The sequence below is a fragment of the Vipera berus genome (genome assembly GCF_964194415.1).
Source record: "Vipera berus genome assembly, chromosome: Z".
NCBI classification, from domain to species: domain Eukaryota; kingdom Metazoa; phylum Chordata; class Lepidosauria; order Squamata; family Viperidae; genus Vipera; species Vipera berus.
Genome location: NC_138205.1, coordinates 22,308,440 through 22,324,532, shown reverse-complemented (window position 1 = coordinate 22,324,532; position 16,093 = coordinate 22,308,440). Strand labels below are relative to the sequence as shown.

General features: G+C 37.4%; 1 protein-coding gene across 1 annotated transcript; it reads left to right on the top strand.

Annotated features, from left to right (window-relative positions):
• Positions 1-466: 466 nt before the first annotated feature.
• Positions 467-12,728, top strand: LOC308678706 (vomeronasal type-2 receptor 26-like; the record flags this gene model as incomplete). Its single annotated transcript, XM_081345943.1, has 6 exons — positions 467-582; positions 2,710-3,001; positions 4,312-5,169; positions 5,401-5,550; positions 8,356-8,482; positions 11,824-12,728. 6 exons carry the CDS (start codon positions 467-469, stop codon positions 12,726-12,728), a joined length of 2,448 nt encoding a protein of 815 aa, XP_081202069.1.
• Positions 12,729-16,093: the final 3,365 nt, after the last annotated feature.

Genomic DNA, 16,093 nt, shown 5'->3' with positions numbered 1-16,093 from the left:
GTTTTTTTTCTTTTCAAATGAGATAGAAACATTTTTTCTATCAGTCAAAACAAATTTTGTGCAATTCTCCTGGGATCCAGGTAATTGCAAACCTATTTAATTTTGAAAGGATGGTTATTAATTTGTTTATTTCAACCAGAGAAAGAATTTTAGTGTCCAAGAACAAAGCATGAAGAATATTATAAATATTTTTCATGTTAGGTAAAATAAAAACACTACAATTATACAGCAGAGTTTGCTGAAGCTTCTTTCTCTTTTCTAAGGTTTGCTTTATAACCACCTTTTACCCAAATACTAATATCACTGTCATCAAAGAAGCAAGAAGAATTTAGGTGTCAAGGAAAGACATGGCTTTTCTTCAATAATGTTAGCTTTAATAATTGTCTCACTAGTATTATTTAATCTCCCACTTCCTAAGTCTCATGACATCAGATGTAGAGTTCAAAGTCCTCATAATCCATATCATATGTACTATCAGTCAGGTGATGTCATTGTGGGTGGGATTGTCACTCTAGCTGCTTTCTTGCATGCTACCATTGAGTTCAGCAAACTCCCACCACCTCCATTGCTTGAAGACCTTATGTAAGGATTTTGTGCTTAATTTCATGTATTCTAACTGTATAAACTCCTACAGATCATAATTCAACTAGTCTCTCTGCTTAAAAATGTATCAAAGCATTGGAGATTTGTATAATTTTTACTTCTTTCCCCAGCCAGTTAACCAATGTTTAATGATAAATCTGCGTCAGAATATTAATGAGAAAATGTCATTGAAATATTTAGTGTTTTATGTAGATAGGTTTGGCAAATATTAATAGTCTGCATAATCCGTGAGATTTTTACACATTTTTCCTTGTGGTTATCTTCCTCTTGATTTTTACACCATTGAGATAATTGTAATAAAATGTGGCATTTGTTCATACTTTTTAAGATGTAAATAGCTATTATTAAGATGTATGATGAATATATTTGTCTATGGAGATTCTCAGTCATCCAGATCATGGTTTTCCCAAAGGTGCTTTTTCAGGAGGCAACTGAAGTTCCTTGTTTCTCTTTGAAGACTTTTTGCTTCTCATCTAAGAAGCTTCTTCAGCTCTGACTGGATGATGGGGGATGGAAAGGCAGCTGGTCATTTGCATTGTTTTAGAGAATCAATGAGGCCACTTGGAGGTTTATCTCTGTCATCAGGGTCACAGTGCAAATGGGTATGGAGCCTTCTTGGAACTACTGAAAAGACTGTGTTGTAGGCTGGAGACAGATGATGTACCTCTCCCTCTGTTAAGAAAAGGCTGCTTAGTTTTGACATAGATGGCCTCTTTGACCCCTCTTTCAAACCAGTTGTCCTCTCTTTCCAAAATGTGGACTTTGCTGTCTTCAAAAGAGTGGCCTTTGTCTTTTAAATGCAGATGGACTGCTAAATCTTGTCCTGATGGGTTTGTTCTCCTATGTTGTGCCATGCATTTATGAAGTGGTTGTTTTGTTTTGCCAATGTACAGTTTTGCACATGTCTCACTGCACTGTACTCCATATACCACATTGCTCTGTTTGTGTCTGGGTGTTTTTTTTCCATGGGATGGACAAGCTTCTGCCTTAATATTCTTGGGTTTAAAGTGTGCTTATGTGTTGTATTAGCTGAAGAACCTCCTGAGCTTTTCAGATATCCCTGCAATATATGGAATTACAACATTGCTTTGTTTATTGTTCTCTCCTTTGTTTGTTATGGAGGAGCTCCTGCTTGGTCTTTTTTGGAATTTGATGAAGGCCCACTTGGGATAGCCACACATTCTGAGGGCTTCCCTGATGTGTTTTAATTGTTTTTCTTTCCCATCTTTGCTGGTAGGCAGGCTTTCAGCTCAGTGGTGTAGGGTTCTGATAACTCCCATTTTGTGCTCCAGTGGGTGGTGAGAATCAAAATGTAAATATTGATTTGTGTGTGTGTGGGGGGGTGTTCTGTAAACTTCAATGTTAAGGCTTCTGTCTTCCTTAATGTGTGCTGCACAGTCCAGGAAGGCTAGGCTATTTTCTTTAACATCTTCCCATGTGAATTTGATGTATCTGTCCACAGATTTGATATGTTTGGTGAACACTTCCAATTCTTGTGTTTTGATGTTCACCCAAGTATTGTCCACATACCTATACCAGTGAGTGGGTGGAATTCCTGTGAAGGAGTTTAGGGCTTTGGTTTCTACCTCTTCCATCTAGAGATTCGCCACAATGGGGGACATAGGTAAATCCATGGCGCAGCCACATTTTTGTCTGTACAAACGTTCATTGTATTTTAAATAGGTAGTGTCAGGTAGAGGTCCAGCATGGCACATATGTGGTCTGGGCTGAGGTTGGTTCTATTACTAAAGTAACAGTCATTTCTTCATTACAGCTTCAGTTGCTGAAATGCAGGTGAAGAAGGAAGTCACATCATAGGAATATATTATTCCATATCAAAGAGCCAAAAATGATTTCCAAAAATAAAACACTAATGCATGGATGATGTAGTTAGTTGTAGTAAAATTGATGTTTTGCATAAATATGTACACATGTAATTTCATTGTATGAAATAATTGCTTTATGAAATCTTGGCTGCATTAGTTTCATATACACACTAATAAAAATAAATATTCTGAGGCTTATAAGATGAGATGAAATGATTACTTTTTTCTGTAAAAAAACTTTTAAACATTTATATGACATTGAATTTATCTTCTATTTCAGATTAATACCTAAATATTACCAAAATATTGTGGCTCTGGCATTTACAGTCAAGGAGATCAATAAAAACTCAGAGATCTTATCCAATGTCACTCTTGGTTTCAACATCTATGACAGTTACTTCAATGCACAGAAAACATACCATGCCACAATGTTACTGATTTACAACATGAAGAGCTTTTCCCCCAATTACATCTGTGGTATCCAGAATCATCTGACTTCAATAATTGGGGGACTAGATGCCAAAACCTCCATTGACATTGCAAATCTCTTGGATATCTATAAAATCCCACAGGTAAAGTACATCAAATTGAAAGCACACCTGACTTTTTAGAACTTCTAGATTTCAAAGGCAAAAATTGGGATTCTTCTAAATATTATTGTACCTTCTTCTCTGTTAAAATCCTCTTATCCCACTTTTTTTTTTAAAGAAGGCTCAGTTAGAGATTTTTAATCCAAGGAAAAAAGCTACTACAGTATGAATGAAAAATTTGCACTCAGATTAAATGACCTGGAAATATTTCCACAGCCATGTGAGAACTCAGTAGACCAAATAGCAGCATAATTTAGTCTCACAAAGATATTATTAAATAAACTTTCGTGATGTACATGCCATTATTCTAGAGATGAGTACACAAACTAGATAATAAAAAATAGGGAAGAAAGTATGGTGTACATCAACTACAGTTCCTGTAAAAAATATGAATAAATATTTCATCTATGGATTAAATGTATTTCTATGCCACCACAATAAAAATATTTTTGGAGGTTTATGTAGAAAATATACAATATAAACCCTGCATAATATAAATAATAAAAACACAAGTAATGCAAAAATAAAAAGAAGAAAGGATTAAGAAAAATGGAAATATGAAATCATGTCGGAGAAAAGGCTGTTCAAAATAGTGCAAGAGCTTTTGAAAGATTTCTGCAGGAACAAGGGCCACTTTAAGATTCAATTCAATTCAGGATTTTCCCTATTTTGAGGTATTCATGGAGGTGAATCTGTAAACCAAATTCATAATATCAAAAAGGAAAGGGGGCTGCTCTGTACAACGGTAATTCTTACAATTAACCAGAGTTGTATACAAAACTGCCACATATTTCTGGCATACAAAAAATAGAGTAGTCAGAATATCAGCTAGCTAACATTTCTTGAAGTATTTCTCTTAAAGCATAACTCTAAAAGGCATAATTATCAAACATCCATCCATCCATTCATTCATTGATTCAATTGATAGCACTACATTGTATTTAAAATTGCTGAAAACATGCTGTGTGTGTGTGTGTGTGAATGAAGAGATTAGCATGAATGTAATTTTTTTGAAAAGACAGTCAGAATTTTTTTGAATGATACCATATTTCATCCTTTTTCTTCTCTTTTTTTCTTATTAAAGAGAAAACTTGTTTGGACTCCTCCTATTTCTCTAACACTGGACCTTGCCTTGTTTCTCTTTTTTGTCCTTTCATTCTAACTTTAGCAATGCTATGTTTTGATCATTCACATTCTTGTTTTGCTATACAAATGTATGAGCAGTTTCAAAAACTGGAAAATAAAAAATTAAATGCGATTCTCTCCATCCTTTGCTCTCCATCCTTATGCAGCTCATCTATGGCTCTAATCCCATCATGAATTATAAAACACCAGGACTTTCTTTCTTCCAAATGAGCCCACTGCAAAGACTTCAACATGAAGGGATTCTGTCTTTGCTTCTCCATTTCAGGTGGACATGGATTGGGGTTATTGTCATGGATAATGATAATGGAGAAAGGGTTATAGACATTATTGTTCCATTATTTTCCCAGCACAACATCTGTTTTTCATTTATAGAGAGATTATCAGAATTAACACATATTAATGAAATGTATGACATGTTCAAGCATGGTGCAGAAATACATGATAAAATTATGGATAGCAATGTTAATGTTCTAATATTTTATGGAGAAGCTGATACTATGGTAAGGCTGAAATGGCTACCATATTTATCAAAAAAAGAAAACATAAGAAATGTTGCCAAAGGTAAAGTGTGGATATTAACAGCCCAGATGGAAATAAACTCACTTGTGTATCAGAGAGATTGGGATACTGACATGATGAATGGTGCTCTGTCCTTCACAATTCATGCCAATGACCCACCAGGATTCCAGAAATTTATTAAAAATAGAAATCCTTCTATGACAGAAGATGGATTTATCAAGGATTACTGGCAACAGTCCTTTGCTTGTGTATTCAAAACTTCAAATATAGGTGAGATAGCTGGTGATATTTGCACAGGAGAAGAGAAAGTGGAACATCTTCCTGTAACTTTTTTTGAAAGCGGAATGACTGGTCATAGCTACAGTGTTTATAATTCTGTCTATGCAGTAGCCCATGCCTTGCATGCCATGATTTCATCCAGATCTGCCCAGCAACCAATGGCAAATAAAAGAAGATTGAAGCTTCAAAAGCAAGATTCCTGGCAGGTAAAATAACTGAGTATCATATTGAAGAAAAACGTTATTTGTATAAAGGAAAATGATCCCAGTAACATCAATTAGAGGAATTAATTCTGATCTCCTTTCCCATTTCTGTAAAGGACACCAGGTTCTCTCTTTTGATCAGCCATGATTTCTACTGCACCAAATTCTTCTTAGACTTTTCCTTTCAGAATTAAACAGCACTTTCTAATCTTTGATCTTTTCTTTTCCATCTAGCTGCACTTGTTTTTAAAAGGTCTCTCATTTAATAACAGTGCTGGGGATCTGGTTTCTATTGACTACAAAGGAGAGTTACTAGCTGGATATGATATACTGAACTGGATTGTTTCTTCTAACCGGTCTTTCAATAGAGTTGAAGTTGGGAGGGTAAACCCTGCAGTTTTTTCAGACCAAATTTTCACCATAAATGAAGATGTCATCACCTGGCACAATTGGTTTAACCAGGTGGGATACTACTTCTGGGAATTTATACCAAATCTACTTTTTAGCTCACTACTTTTTTGGCTAGATGAATAACTGAGACCTGAACAAATAAGAACATGTACTACAATGCAACCAATAGTGTCTAAAAAGTTATTGCTTTAGTTGGGTTTCTTATGAATTCATTATTTAATATGATGAAAGAAGATATTTGATATGAATTGGAAGGGACCTTGGAGGTCTTCTAGTTCAACCCCCCTGCTTGACTGTAAGACCCTATCCAATTCCAGACAAATGCCTGTCCAAACTCTTCTTAAAAATCTCCAGTGACAAGCCCCCACACCTTCTGGAGGTAAGCCATTCCATTTCCACAAATTTCTCCTTAATTCTAGGTTGGATCACTTTTTGATAATCTTTCATCCGTTACTTCTTATCCTGCCCTCAGATGTTTTGGAGAATAGGTTAAGCTTAACAGAACTAATGGAACAATGTTTTTTAGAGTGGTCAGAAGAGTACCAAAAAGAAATTCTGATTTTTTTCTACTCATCTCATGATACCAATTCTTTATTGTGAAATCAGTAAAGCTGTGTACATTGTATGTAATCAATTTATAGAATAGGAAATAATTTTTAACACAACTGAATATGGCCAGTGTGGCAGCTTCATGAATATCATATTCTAGTTTACCTTTAAATAATAGCTGAAAAGTAGAACTTAACAGATCCTGTTGTAAGAATTTTATACATACTGTATGATAGTGCAGGAAATTTAATGCCCATTTCTGTGAATAATCAACAAGTATCAATATAACCGGAAGTCAGCAATTAACAATTTGCTAATTGAATGCTTTTTTTCATGTTCAAAGGGCTTCCCAGAATCTTCAAGTTTGTTACTCTTTAGACTCAAATTGTTCTTTTTTTGCTTCTGCATTTGGTTCCAGACTGTTTCAGTAGATAGAGAAAAGTTGCTATCCTAGTGCCAGCAAGAAAATAAAAAAGGCATTGTGTGACATCCTGACAAAGGACTGATCATGTGACCTAGCTAGAGGTTAATTGATTACAGGTAGAATTCAGTATAGGACCAAACTGGGTTTGAAATGTCTCCTGCTAAGGGAGGTAGTTGTTAAGTGAGTTCCACCTGATTTGATGACCTTTTTTGCCATGGTGATTGCATGAAACACACAGTCATTAAGCAAATACAGCCTCCCACATTGGACTTTGCCTGTTGGAATCTTGCTGGGTGATCACTATTGGAGGTCATGTGATTGTGGGACACTGCAATCATCATAAATACATACTGGTTTCTAAGTGCCTAGGTTTTGATCACATGTCCCTGGGGTTGCTGTCACACTGGAAGTGCCAGGGCTGGGTATAAGTCACTTTTGTCAGCATTGTCATAACTTCAAACACTCATTAAAACAAGTGGCTGTAGGTCAAGGACTGCCTGTAGTACTTACAGTTCTTTCATTATAGTAGAGTACGTATACTGCTGAACTTGGATACATTGCATAAAATGGGTTAAAGATTATTGTTGTTGTTGTTTTAACCATTCAGCCATGTCTTACTCCTGGCAACTTTCCTTTCCTGATTTCACATTGGAAAATTGTATTCAGTTCTTTGACTTCTTCCTTATTACCTTTGGATTTGGCAGCCCTTTGCTAATCAGCTATATTTTTTGTGTCATCAGATAGCCACTTGTTCATTCTCTTTGGCTTTTGGTGTGACACATATCTTCTCACAAGGCTTTCCTCCAACATCATAAAATCTCTGACTACTAAAAGCTAGACCTTGCTCTTCTCCAGTAGATTGCATCTAGCCTGGAAGGCCCACCATTGGTATCCATATCTGAGTCATGAGTGTCCTGGTGAAATATTGTCATAAAATGTTCTGGTGAGATATTTTAAAGATAGTATACCATTATTTCCCTAACTCTCCCCATTTATCCAGGCTTGGGACCAGCATATGATTGATGAATCAACTATAAGGCTGGGTTAAACATCATTTTTATGTAACCAAAAATGATCAGTGAAACAACTTCACGATTGGCTGCTGGAGTTCCTCTTTAATAATAGCTGCAAAGTGGAATAGATTGTCATAGTAACAGTTATGCATATTTGGAAAGGCTGAAAATCTGATGCACCTTTCAATAGACAATACTGTGCATAGCAGGCCAGTGCCTACATAAGTAGATTATTGCATTTAAACAACTTTATAAATTAAATGCATACTAACTTCATTGTAATTTCTTTGTTTGATGCTTATGAGCTGTTGAGTTGGGCAGCATACCAATTTAACAACTTATTATTAATTATACCCTAACTCAGAGGGTATAATATAATTCAGAGGGACGCGGTGGCTCAGTGGGTTAGGACGCTGAGCTTGTTGATCAGAAGGTCAGCAGTTTGGCGGGTCGAATCCCAAGTGCCGCGTAACAGAGTGAGCGCCTGTTACTCATCCCAGCTTCTGCCAACCTAGCAGTTCAAAAGCACGTAAAAATGCAAGTAGAAAAATAGGGACCACTCCAGTGGGAAGGTAACAGCGTTCTGTGCGCCTTTGGTGTCTAGTCATGCCAGCCACATGACCACGGAGACATTCTTGGACAAGCGCTGGCTCTTCGGCTTTGAAACGGAGATGAGCACCGGCCCCTAGAGTCGGAAACGACTAGCACGCGTGTGCGGGGGAACCTTTACCTTTACCTTAACTCAGATTAATTTGATAACATAGAATTGTTCTTTGTCTGTTTGAACTTCAGTCCCAGCCTGTTTCAGTATGCACTGGGAGTTGCCGTCCTGGTTCCAGCAAGAAAATCAAGGAAGGGGAACCCTTTTGTTGCTATGACTGCATTCCATGCCCAGATGGAAAGATTTCAGAGAAGGAGGGTAAGAGATGTTAGGTTGGGGTTTATCTCATCTGATGGTAACAGTTTCCAAATGCAACCTTGTACATGCGAAGGCTCTTTTTGCCCAGTATTTTGTGCAATATTTTAAACTGGATTGAGATACTGTAGCATTAGGTCTTGCTGAAGACACATCAGATAACCATTATTATCCTATCTAGTTCAAATGCAGAGATTATATGGCAAATTATATAAAGTATTAGAATTCTAAAGACTTTTTTGCATACAAAAGTTTTGAAATTAAAATACAACTTCACTACCATTAAACAGATTGTTTAAAGAGTTAGAGCATTCTTGAAATATTCAGATTAATATTCAAGTGTTTAATGAACTGGAAATAAGAATGACCTATTCTTAAAATACAGTGCATTCAGAAAGTGTTCAGACCCCCTTCACTTTTGTCAATTTTGTTATGTTGCAACCTGCTTCTACCGTTGTTGAATTTTCCCCCTCATTAATCTATGCTCAGTATATGACAATGTGGAGGCGGTTCGGGCCTGGATGGGGAGGAACAGACTTCAACTCAACCCTGACAAGACTGAGTGGCTGTGCATCCTGGCATCCCGGGACATTCAAAATATTCCATCTCTTCTTATGGGGGGTGAGTCCTTACCCCCCGTGGATAGGGCTCGCAACCTGGGAGTCCTCCTAGATTCACGACTTACTCTGGAAGACCATATAGTGGCCGTGACTAGGGGGGCTTTCGCCCAGGTTCGCCTGGTGCGCCAGTTGCGGCCCTATCTGGACCGGGATGCCCTGTGTACGGTCACTCATGCGCTCGTGACCTCTCGCCTGGACTACTGCAATGCTCTTTACATGGGGCTTCCCTTGAAGACCACTTGGAGGCTCCAACTGGTACAGAATGCAGCCGCGAGAGTTGTCTTGGGAGTTTCCCGGTACTCCCATGTTACACCTTTGCTCCGTGAGCTACATTGGTTACCAGTTGTCTTCTGGGTGAGGTTCAAGGTTTTGGTTATGATCTTTAAGTCCTTACATGGCATGGGTCCGGGGTACCTCGAGGACCACCTGCTGCCGGTGTCAACTCCCCTCCGCCCTGTGCGTGCCCACAGAGAGGGCCTCCTCAGGGTGCCTCCGGTCAAGGAATGTCGACTGGTGGCCCCCAGGGGTAGGGCCTTCTCTGTGGGCGCTCCGGCGTTATGGAACCAACTGCCGGTTGAGCTCCAGATGGCATCGGACCTTCGCTCCTTCCGGCGCGGGTTGAAGACCCATTTATTTGAACTAGCTGGTCTGGCCTAATGGGGATCATTAGGGTTATTTAATGGGTTTTTTACTGTTTTTATTGTTATTGTAATTTTTAATTGGGCATTTGTTTAATTTCTTTTTAATTTTTGTATTGTTATTTATATATGCCCTGTTAACCGCCCTGAGTCCTTCGGGAGAAGGGCGGTATACAAATTGAATAAACTAAACTAAACTAAAACAGAATTTTAGAAATGTCTATAAATTTATTTTTAAAAGAACCTGAAATATTACACTGACATAAGTATTCAGACCCTTCACTCAATACTTCATTGAAGCACCTTTAGCAGCAATTACATTCTTGAATCTTCTTGGGTATGATGCGACAAGATTTGCACACCTGGATTGCAGGATTTTCTGCCCTTCTTCCTTGCAAATCCTCTCAAGCTCAGTCAGGTTGGATGGTGATTGTTGATGGACAGCCATTTTCAGGTCCCTCCAAAGATGTTCAATAGTGTTCAAATCAGAGCTCTGGCTGCACCACTCTAGGATATTCACAGAGTTGCCATTCCTGCGTTGTCCTGGCTTTGTGCTTAGGATCGTTGTCATAATGGAAAGTGAACCTTGGGCTCAGTCTGAGGTCCTGCGTGCTGTGGAACATGTTTTCATTAAGGATATCCCTGTACTTTGCTCCATTCAGTTTTCCCTCAACCCTGACCAGTCTCCCAGTTCCAGCTGATGAAAAACACTTGCACACCATGATGCTTCACTCTTGGAATGATATTGGGCAGGTGATGAGTGGTGCCTGGTTTCCTGCAGACATAATGTTTAGAATTGAGGCCAAACAGTTCAATCTTGGTTTTATCATGCCAAAGAATCTTGTTCCTCACAATCTGAGAGTCCTTCAGGTGCTTTTTGCAAACTCCAAGCAAGCTTTCATGTGTTTGGCACTGAGGAGAGGTTTCCATCTAGCCACTCTGCCATAAAGCCCAGATAAATGGAGGGCTGCAGTGATAGTTGTCCTTCTGGAACTCTGTCCTATCTCCACACAGAATCTGTGGAGGTCAGTCAGAATGACCATCGGGTTCTTGGTCACATCTCTTACTAAGGTCCTTCTCTCCCCCAATTGCTCAGTTTGAACGGGCAACTGGCTCTTGGAAGAGTCCTGATTGTGCCAAACTTCTTCCATTTGAGAATTATGGAGCCCACTGTGCTCTTAGGAACATTCAGTGCAGCATAAATTTTATTCTGGCCCTCCCCAGAGCTATGCCTTGCAATAATCCTGTCTCTGAGCTCTGCAGGCATGTCTTTTGACCTCATGGCTTTTGCTCTGCTACAGCATGCATTGTCAGCAATGAGCCCTTCTATAGAGAGCTGTGTGCCTTGCCAAATCATGTCCAATCAATTTAATTTATTACAGGTAAATTTACCAATAAGGGTATAGAAACATGTCAGCAACAATCAAGACAACTGGGAGGTACCTGAGCTAAAATTCAAGTGTTGTTGCAATGGGTCTAAATACTTATGCCAATTTGATATTTCATTTTTTTTCTTTCTAACAAATTTACAGACATTTCTAAATTTCTGTTTTCACTTTGTCGTTATGGGGTTTTGAGAGTAGATTAATGAGAAAAAAATGAATTTCAACAACTGTAGAATCTGACTTCAGCATAACAAAATTGACAAAAGTGACAGGGGTGGTCTGAATACTTTCTGAATGCACTGTATGTAAAGAATATTATTATAAAGTAAAGCAATTACTTTATATTCTAGAGGTGGTCTTGAAATAATTTTATTTTTCAGATTCAAATGATTGGATTGATATATTGTAGTATTAGGGCTTGCTAAAGACAAATCAGTTCAAATGCATAGATTATATGGAGAATTATATAAATAATTAGAATTCTAAAGATAATTTACTTATTCAAATTTTTGAAATTAAAATATAATATCACAGACGTTAAACAAATTGTTTAAAGGGTTAGAGCATTGTTGAAATCTACAGACTAATACTTGTTTAATGAATTGGGCATAAAACATTCTAAATATTTTAAAACTATGTAAATAATATTATTGATATACTTTATATTCTACAGATGGTCTTGAAATGATTTTATTTTTCAGATACAAACGATTGTTACTTGTGTCCAGAAAGAAGCTATCCAAACAAGAATCAGGATTCCTGTATTCCTAAAACGTTGACATTTTTATCTTATGAAGAACTTTTGGGGATCATTTTAGTCTCCTTTGTTCTTTTCTTTTCTTTGATCTCGGTGGTGGTGCTTGCAATATTTGCGAAGAACCACAACACTCCTATCATCATTGCCAACAACCGAGACCTCACTTACATTCTCCTCATCTCCCTCCTGCTCTGCTTCCTTTCTGCATTCCTGTTCATTGGTCATCCTGAGAAGATGGTATGTCTCCTGCAACAAACAACTTTTGGGGTTGTCTTTGCAGTGGCTGTTTCTTCTGTGTTGGCAAAAACCGTCACAGTGGTTCTGGCTTTCCAGGCCACCAAGCCAGGATCCAAGATGCGGAAGTTTGTGGGAAAGAGATTGTCCAACTCCATTGTCATTTCCTGTTCTTTTATTCAAATAGGTATTTGCATGACATGGCTAACAACCTCTCCCCCATTCCCAGACACTGACATGGATTCGGTAGCTGAAGAAATTATTCTGCAGTGCAATCAAGGTTCTGTGACTATGTTCTACGGTGTCCTAAGCTATTTGGGCTTCCTGGCTGTTATTAGTTTCATAGTTGCCTTCATGGCCAGGAAATTACCGGATACTTTCAATGAAGCCAAGTTCATCACCTTCAGCATGTTGGTCTTCTGCAGTGTTTGGATATCCTTTGTTCCAACCTACCTGAGCACCAAGGGGAAGTACATGGTAGCAGTGGAGGTATTTTCCATCTTGGCCTCTAGTGTTGGTTTGCTGGGCTGCATCTTTCTTCCTAAATGTTATGTAATTGTTTTAAGGCCTGATTTAAACAACAGGGAAAATTTAATAAAGAGGAAAAAATACTGATCTTGCTTCAGAATGTCCTTTGTGTAGTTTATAATTAGGAAAACAACACCAGCTTTCGCAAGAGTTATTAGGCTGCTTTATCAACCACTGGTTTCCATGCAGGTATCGCTACTTCAGTTCACTATGAGAGATATGCAGCAAAATGGCTGTGCACATGCATAGGGGGAGAGAAGAGATAGCCCCTGACACAGCTATGCTTATAATTGGAAAAAGAAGTTTTCCCCACTTATGCTCCATTGTCCAAAACACTTCACCCAAAGAACATGCATAGACATAGCTATTTGCATGCAGTGGAATATCATTTTTAAAATATTTCTTTATAGGATTTTTTTTTATTTATAAAACACTATTAAGAATTTACTATAACATAAAAATATAGAGAAAAGTGGGTATGGAAATTCTCAAGAATTGTATAAATTATAAAAAAAAAATCAAAAATGTTGACCAAGTTGCTGAAAACTCTTCTTTTTCTGGCTCTCTACTGGGAAATAAAAGAATAAATTAAAACCTTTATAAGCAACACATATTGGCAATCTAATTGTTTTCTTTATCAAGTATAGATTCATTATTCTGTTGAGGGTTATTCATTCTTATGAGCATCTAGAAGTTTTTAAGTTTTTGATTAAATCTTTTTCCTGTCATTAAAGCCAAAGGGACATATGCTGCCTTAGCTAACAATGATTATCCTCAACGTTTATTAGCAATCTTAATTACAGCAAGAAATTGCAACCAATTCTTATTCAACATCTGTGCTACCCCACTCACACTCACAGATACACCACAAGTTAGGAGTCTTCATTGAATCTTTCAAGCCTGAATATTCCTCAGCAATTTCCCTTTGTCAAAATCAGCACAGCTCCAATGAGTTCAACAAGCTATTCAAGAGAAGCCAGCCCCAGTCCATAGTGCAGAGACAAGGCAAGTCCCATAAACCAAGGTCAGCCCACAAGGTAAAGGCTAGTCCACAAGGCAAAGGCAAGTCCTCAGGGAAAGGGCGGTATATAAATGCAATAAAATAAAATAAATAAATAAATAAATAAATAAGTCCATGAGGTAAAGGCAGGTCCACAGGGCAAAGGCAAGTCCAGAATTCAAGAGACATGATCCAAAGTTCAAGGTACAGAATTCAGTCTGAGAGTCAAGGCAAGTATCACAATAGCTTAAGAACAAACAGCAAGGAAACTGACACGTTGTTCCCAGCATACTTTCACTCACCTTGCTGACCTAAATAATTGCTTCCCAGTGCAGCCCATCAAGAGGGGCAAGGCTACCTCCTCATAAGTAGCCTTCATTGTGCCTGTCTCCTCTCAGCCCTACATGCTCTCAGATCAGGAGGAGAAGGCAATTCTTCTTCATCTCGACTACTGTCCAGGGAAGCATCTGGGGAAGTCATCACCACATCCTTTATGATATAAAAATAAATAGTTTTTGTTGAATTGAACCAAGCCAATTTGGTCTAGTCATTAAGGCCAGAAAGCAGGAAACCATGAGTTCAAGTCCCACTTTAGGCATGAAAGCCAGTTTGGTGACTTTGGACCAATCAATTTCTCTGAGCCCAACCCACATCACAAGATTGTTGTTGTGAGGAAAACAGGAGGAGGAAGGTTTTTTAGATATGCTTGCCACCTTGAAGATCTGGCTCTTCTAATAATTACTGGGGTGGACTGAGGCTAGAACAACTTCATAGCTGATGTGTGAGAAAGTGTTGTCCTAAGCACCAGGAGTTTTTATTTTGGTTGCTTAACTTGTTTGGTTTTTTCTGTTTTTATTGTTTTGTGACCCACCCAGGGTTGTGGTTCATAATATGGGCAGTTATATCAGTCTTTTCAATGGATGCATATATAAGTTTTTAATCAGTAAAACATCAGTATTATATTCGTAGCCCAATATTTTATATACATGTCATACAGTGTTAAGAACAAGGATTAAAACCAGTTCTTCCATAAACTAGAAATACATGGTTGCAGTGGAGATATTTTCCATCCTAGCCTATAGCGCAGGTTTGCTGGTTGCATTTTTCTCCCCAAATGTTATGTCATTGTCTTGAAGACGATATGAACAACAGAGAACACATAATGAAGAGAAAGAAATTACAATGTGAACAAATGACTTTCTTTTACTTTGTGATGAAGCATTTGTTGTATGGCTACTAAGAGAAACTTCAGAAGGGTTCTTTCAACTCTTAGCAGCAGAGATGAAAGCAAACTTTTCTATCATTAGGGTCACATAGTTGCTTTGGAAAATGCCTGCACATTACTTTGTGTTTGTTTGTGCATGATTAGGATCTTCATCTTGCTTTGCAAAATGCAGAGCAAAGTGAGTTTTTCTGAACAAACATAATGTGAAAGTCTTCAGAAGCTTTGGAAATGTCAGTAGTTTATGTAACTACATAAAAGGCTGATAAAAGGTGATAAAAAGGCTCCATCAAAATTAAGTTAATAAGAATAATATTGTGTAAAAACACTCAGATTTATTTGCAATATTTAATTTGGTATTAACTGATGATGTCAGATTTTTATGGCTGAAAGAGTTAGCCCAATATTCATAATATTCATTTGGAAGTGTTAAAGAAACTGAATCTTATAAACCAGGATCCCAAAATTTGCCAGAATTTAGTAGGCTAATATATCAGCTGACAAGTGAAGCAAAGGTGGGTAGTGCAATCTGGAATTCCTTTTCAAAGGGATGTGATGGTTAAAGTAAATGTTGAATGATAAGATTGAAATCCTAATTTTCCTAAATTTAATTCCTGCTGTGAAAGTCTCAAAGAATGTTTCTGTCAATGAAAGTTGAGATATATTAATATAGTTGAAATAATTTAAGCAAATACTGAGTTATTTCTTTCTTTATTTTGAGCTATGCTTTTGTGTATTTTTTGTATCCAATTTATTCAATATCTATTATATGTGTATGCAAAAATGTATTTCTGAGCTCTCGGCAAAGCAGTCTTTTAGCTATTTATGTTGATAATTTGGCTTTTTTGTCTTCTAATTAGATCATTGTAAATAATTTACATGGATATTGCCAGCAATCTACAATCCTGAAACATCCAGCTCATGTGAGAGATGAAGAGTAGTTGTTGATCTTGTAACCAAGCTCTTCGTTAACCTCACAAAGCCCAATGATTAAAGCCACAAAACATACATCATCTCTTAAAAATATATTAATGCCCATTCATAGACTGACATGATGGTTTCTAAAGATCTTAAAAACTCTTCTGATTGGATTACTTTCATTTCTTCATTGACAACTATCCAGAAGTTGCTGAAGTTCTTTAGTTATGTCTCTCAGATATTAACTTTAATAATAAAAAGTCTTAATTTTTAATAAATAATTTAATCTCCTTTTTTACAAAAGAAATCCTT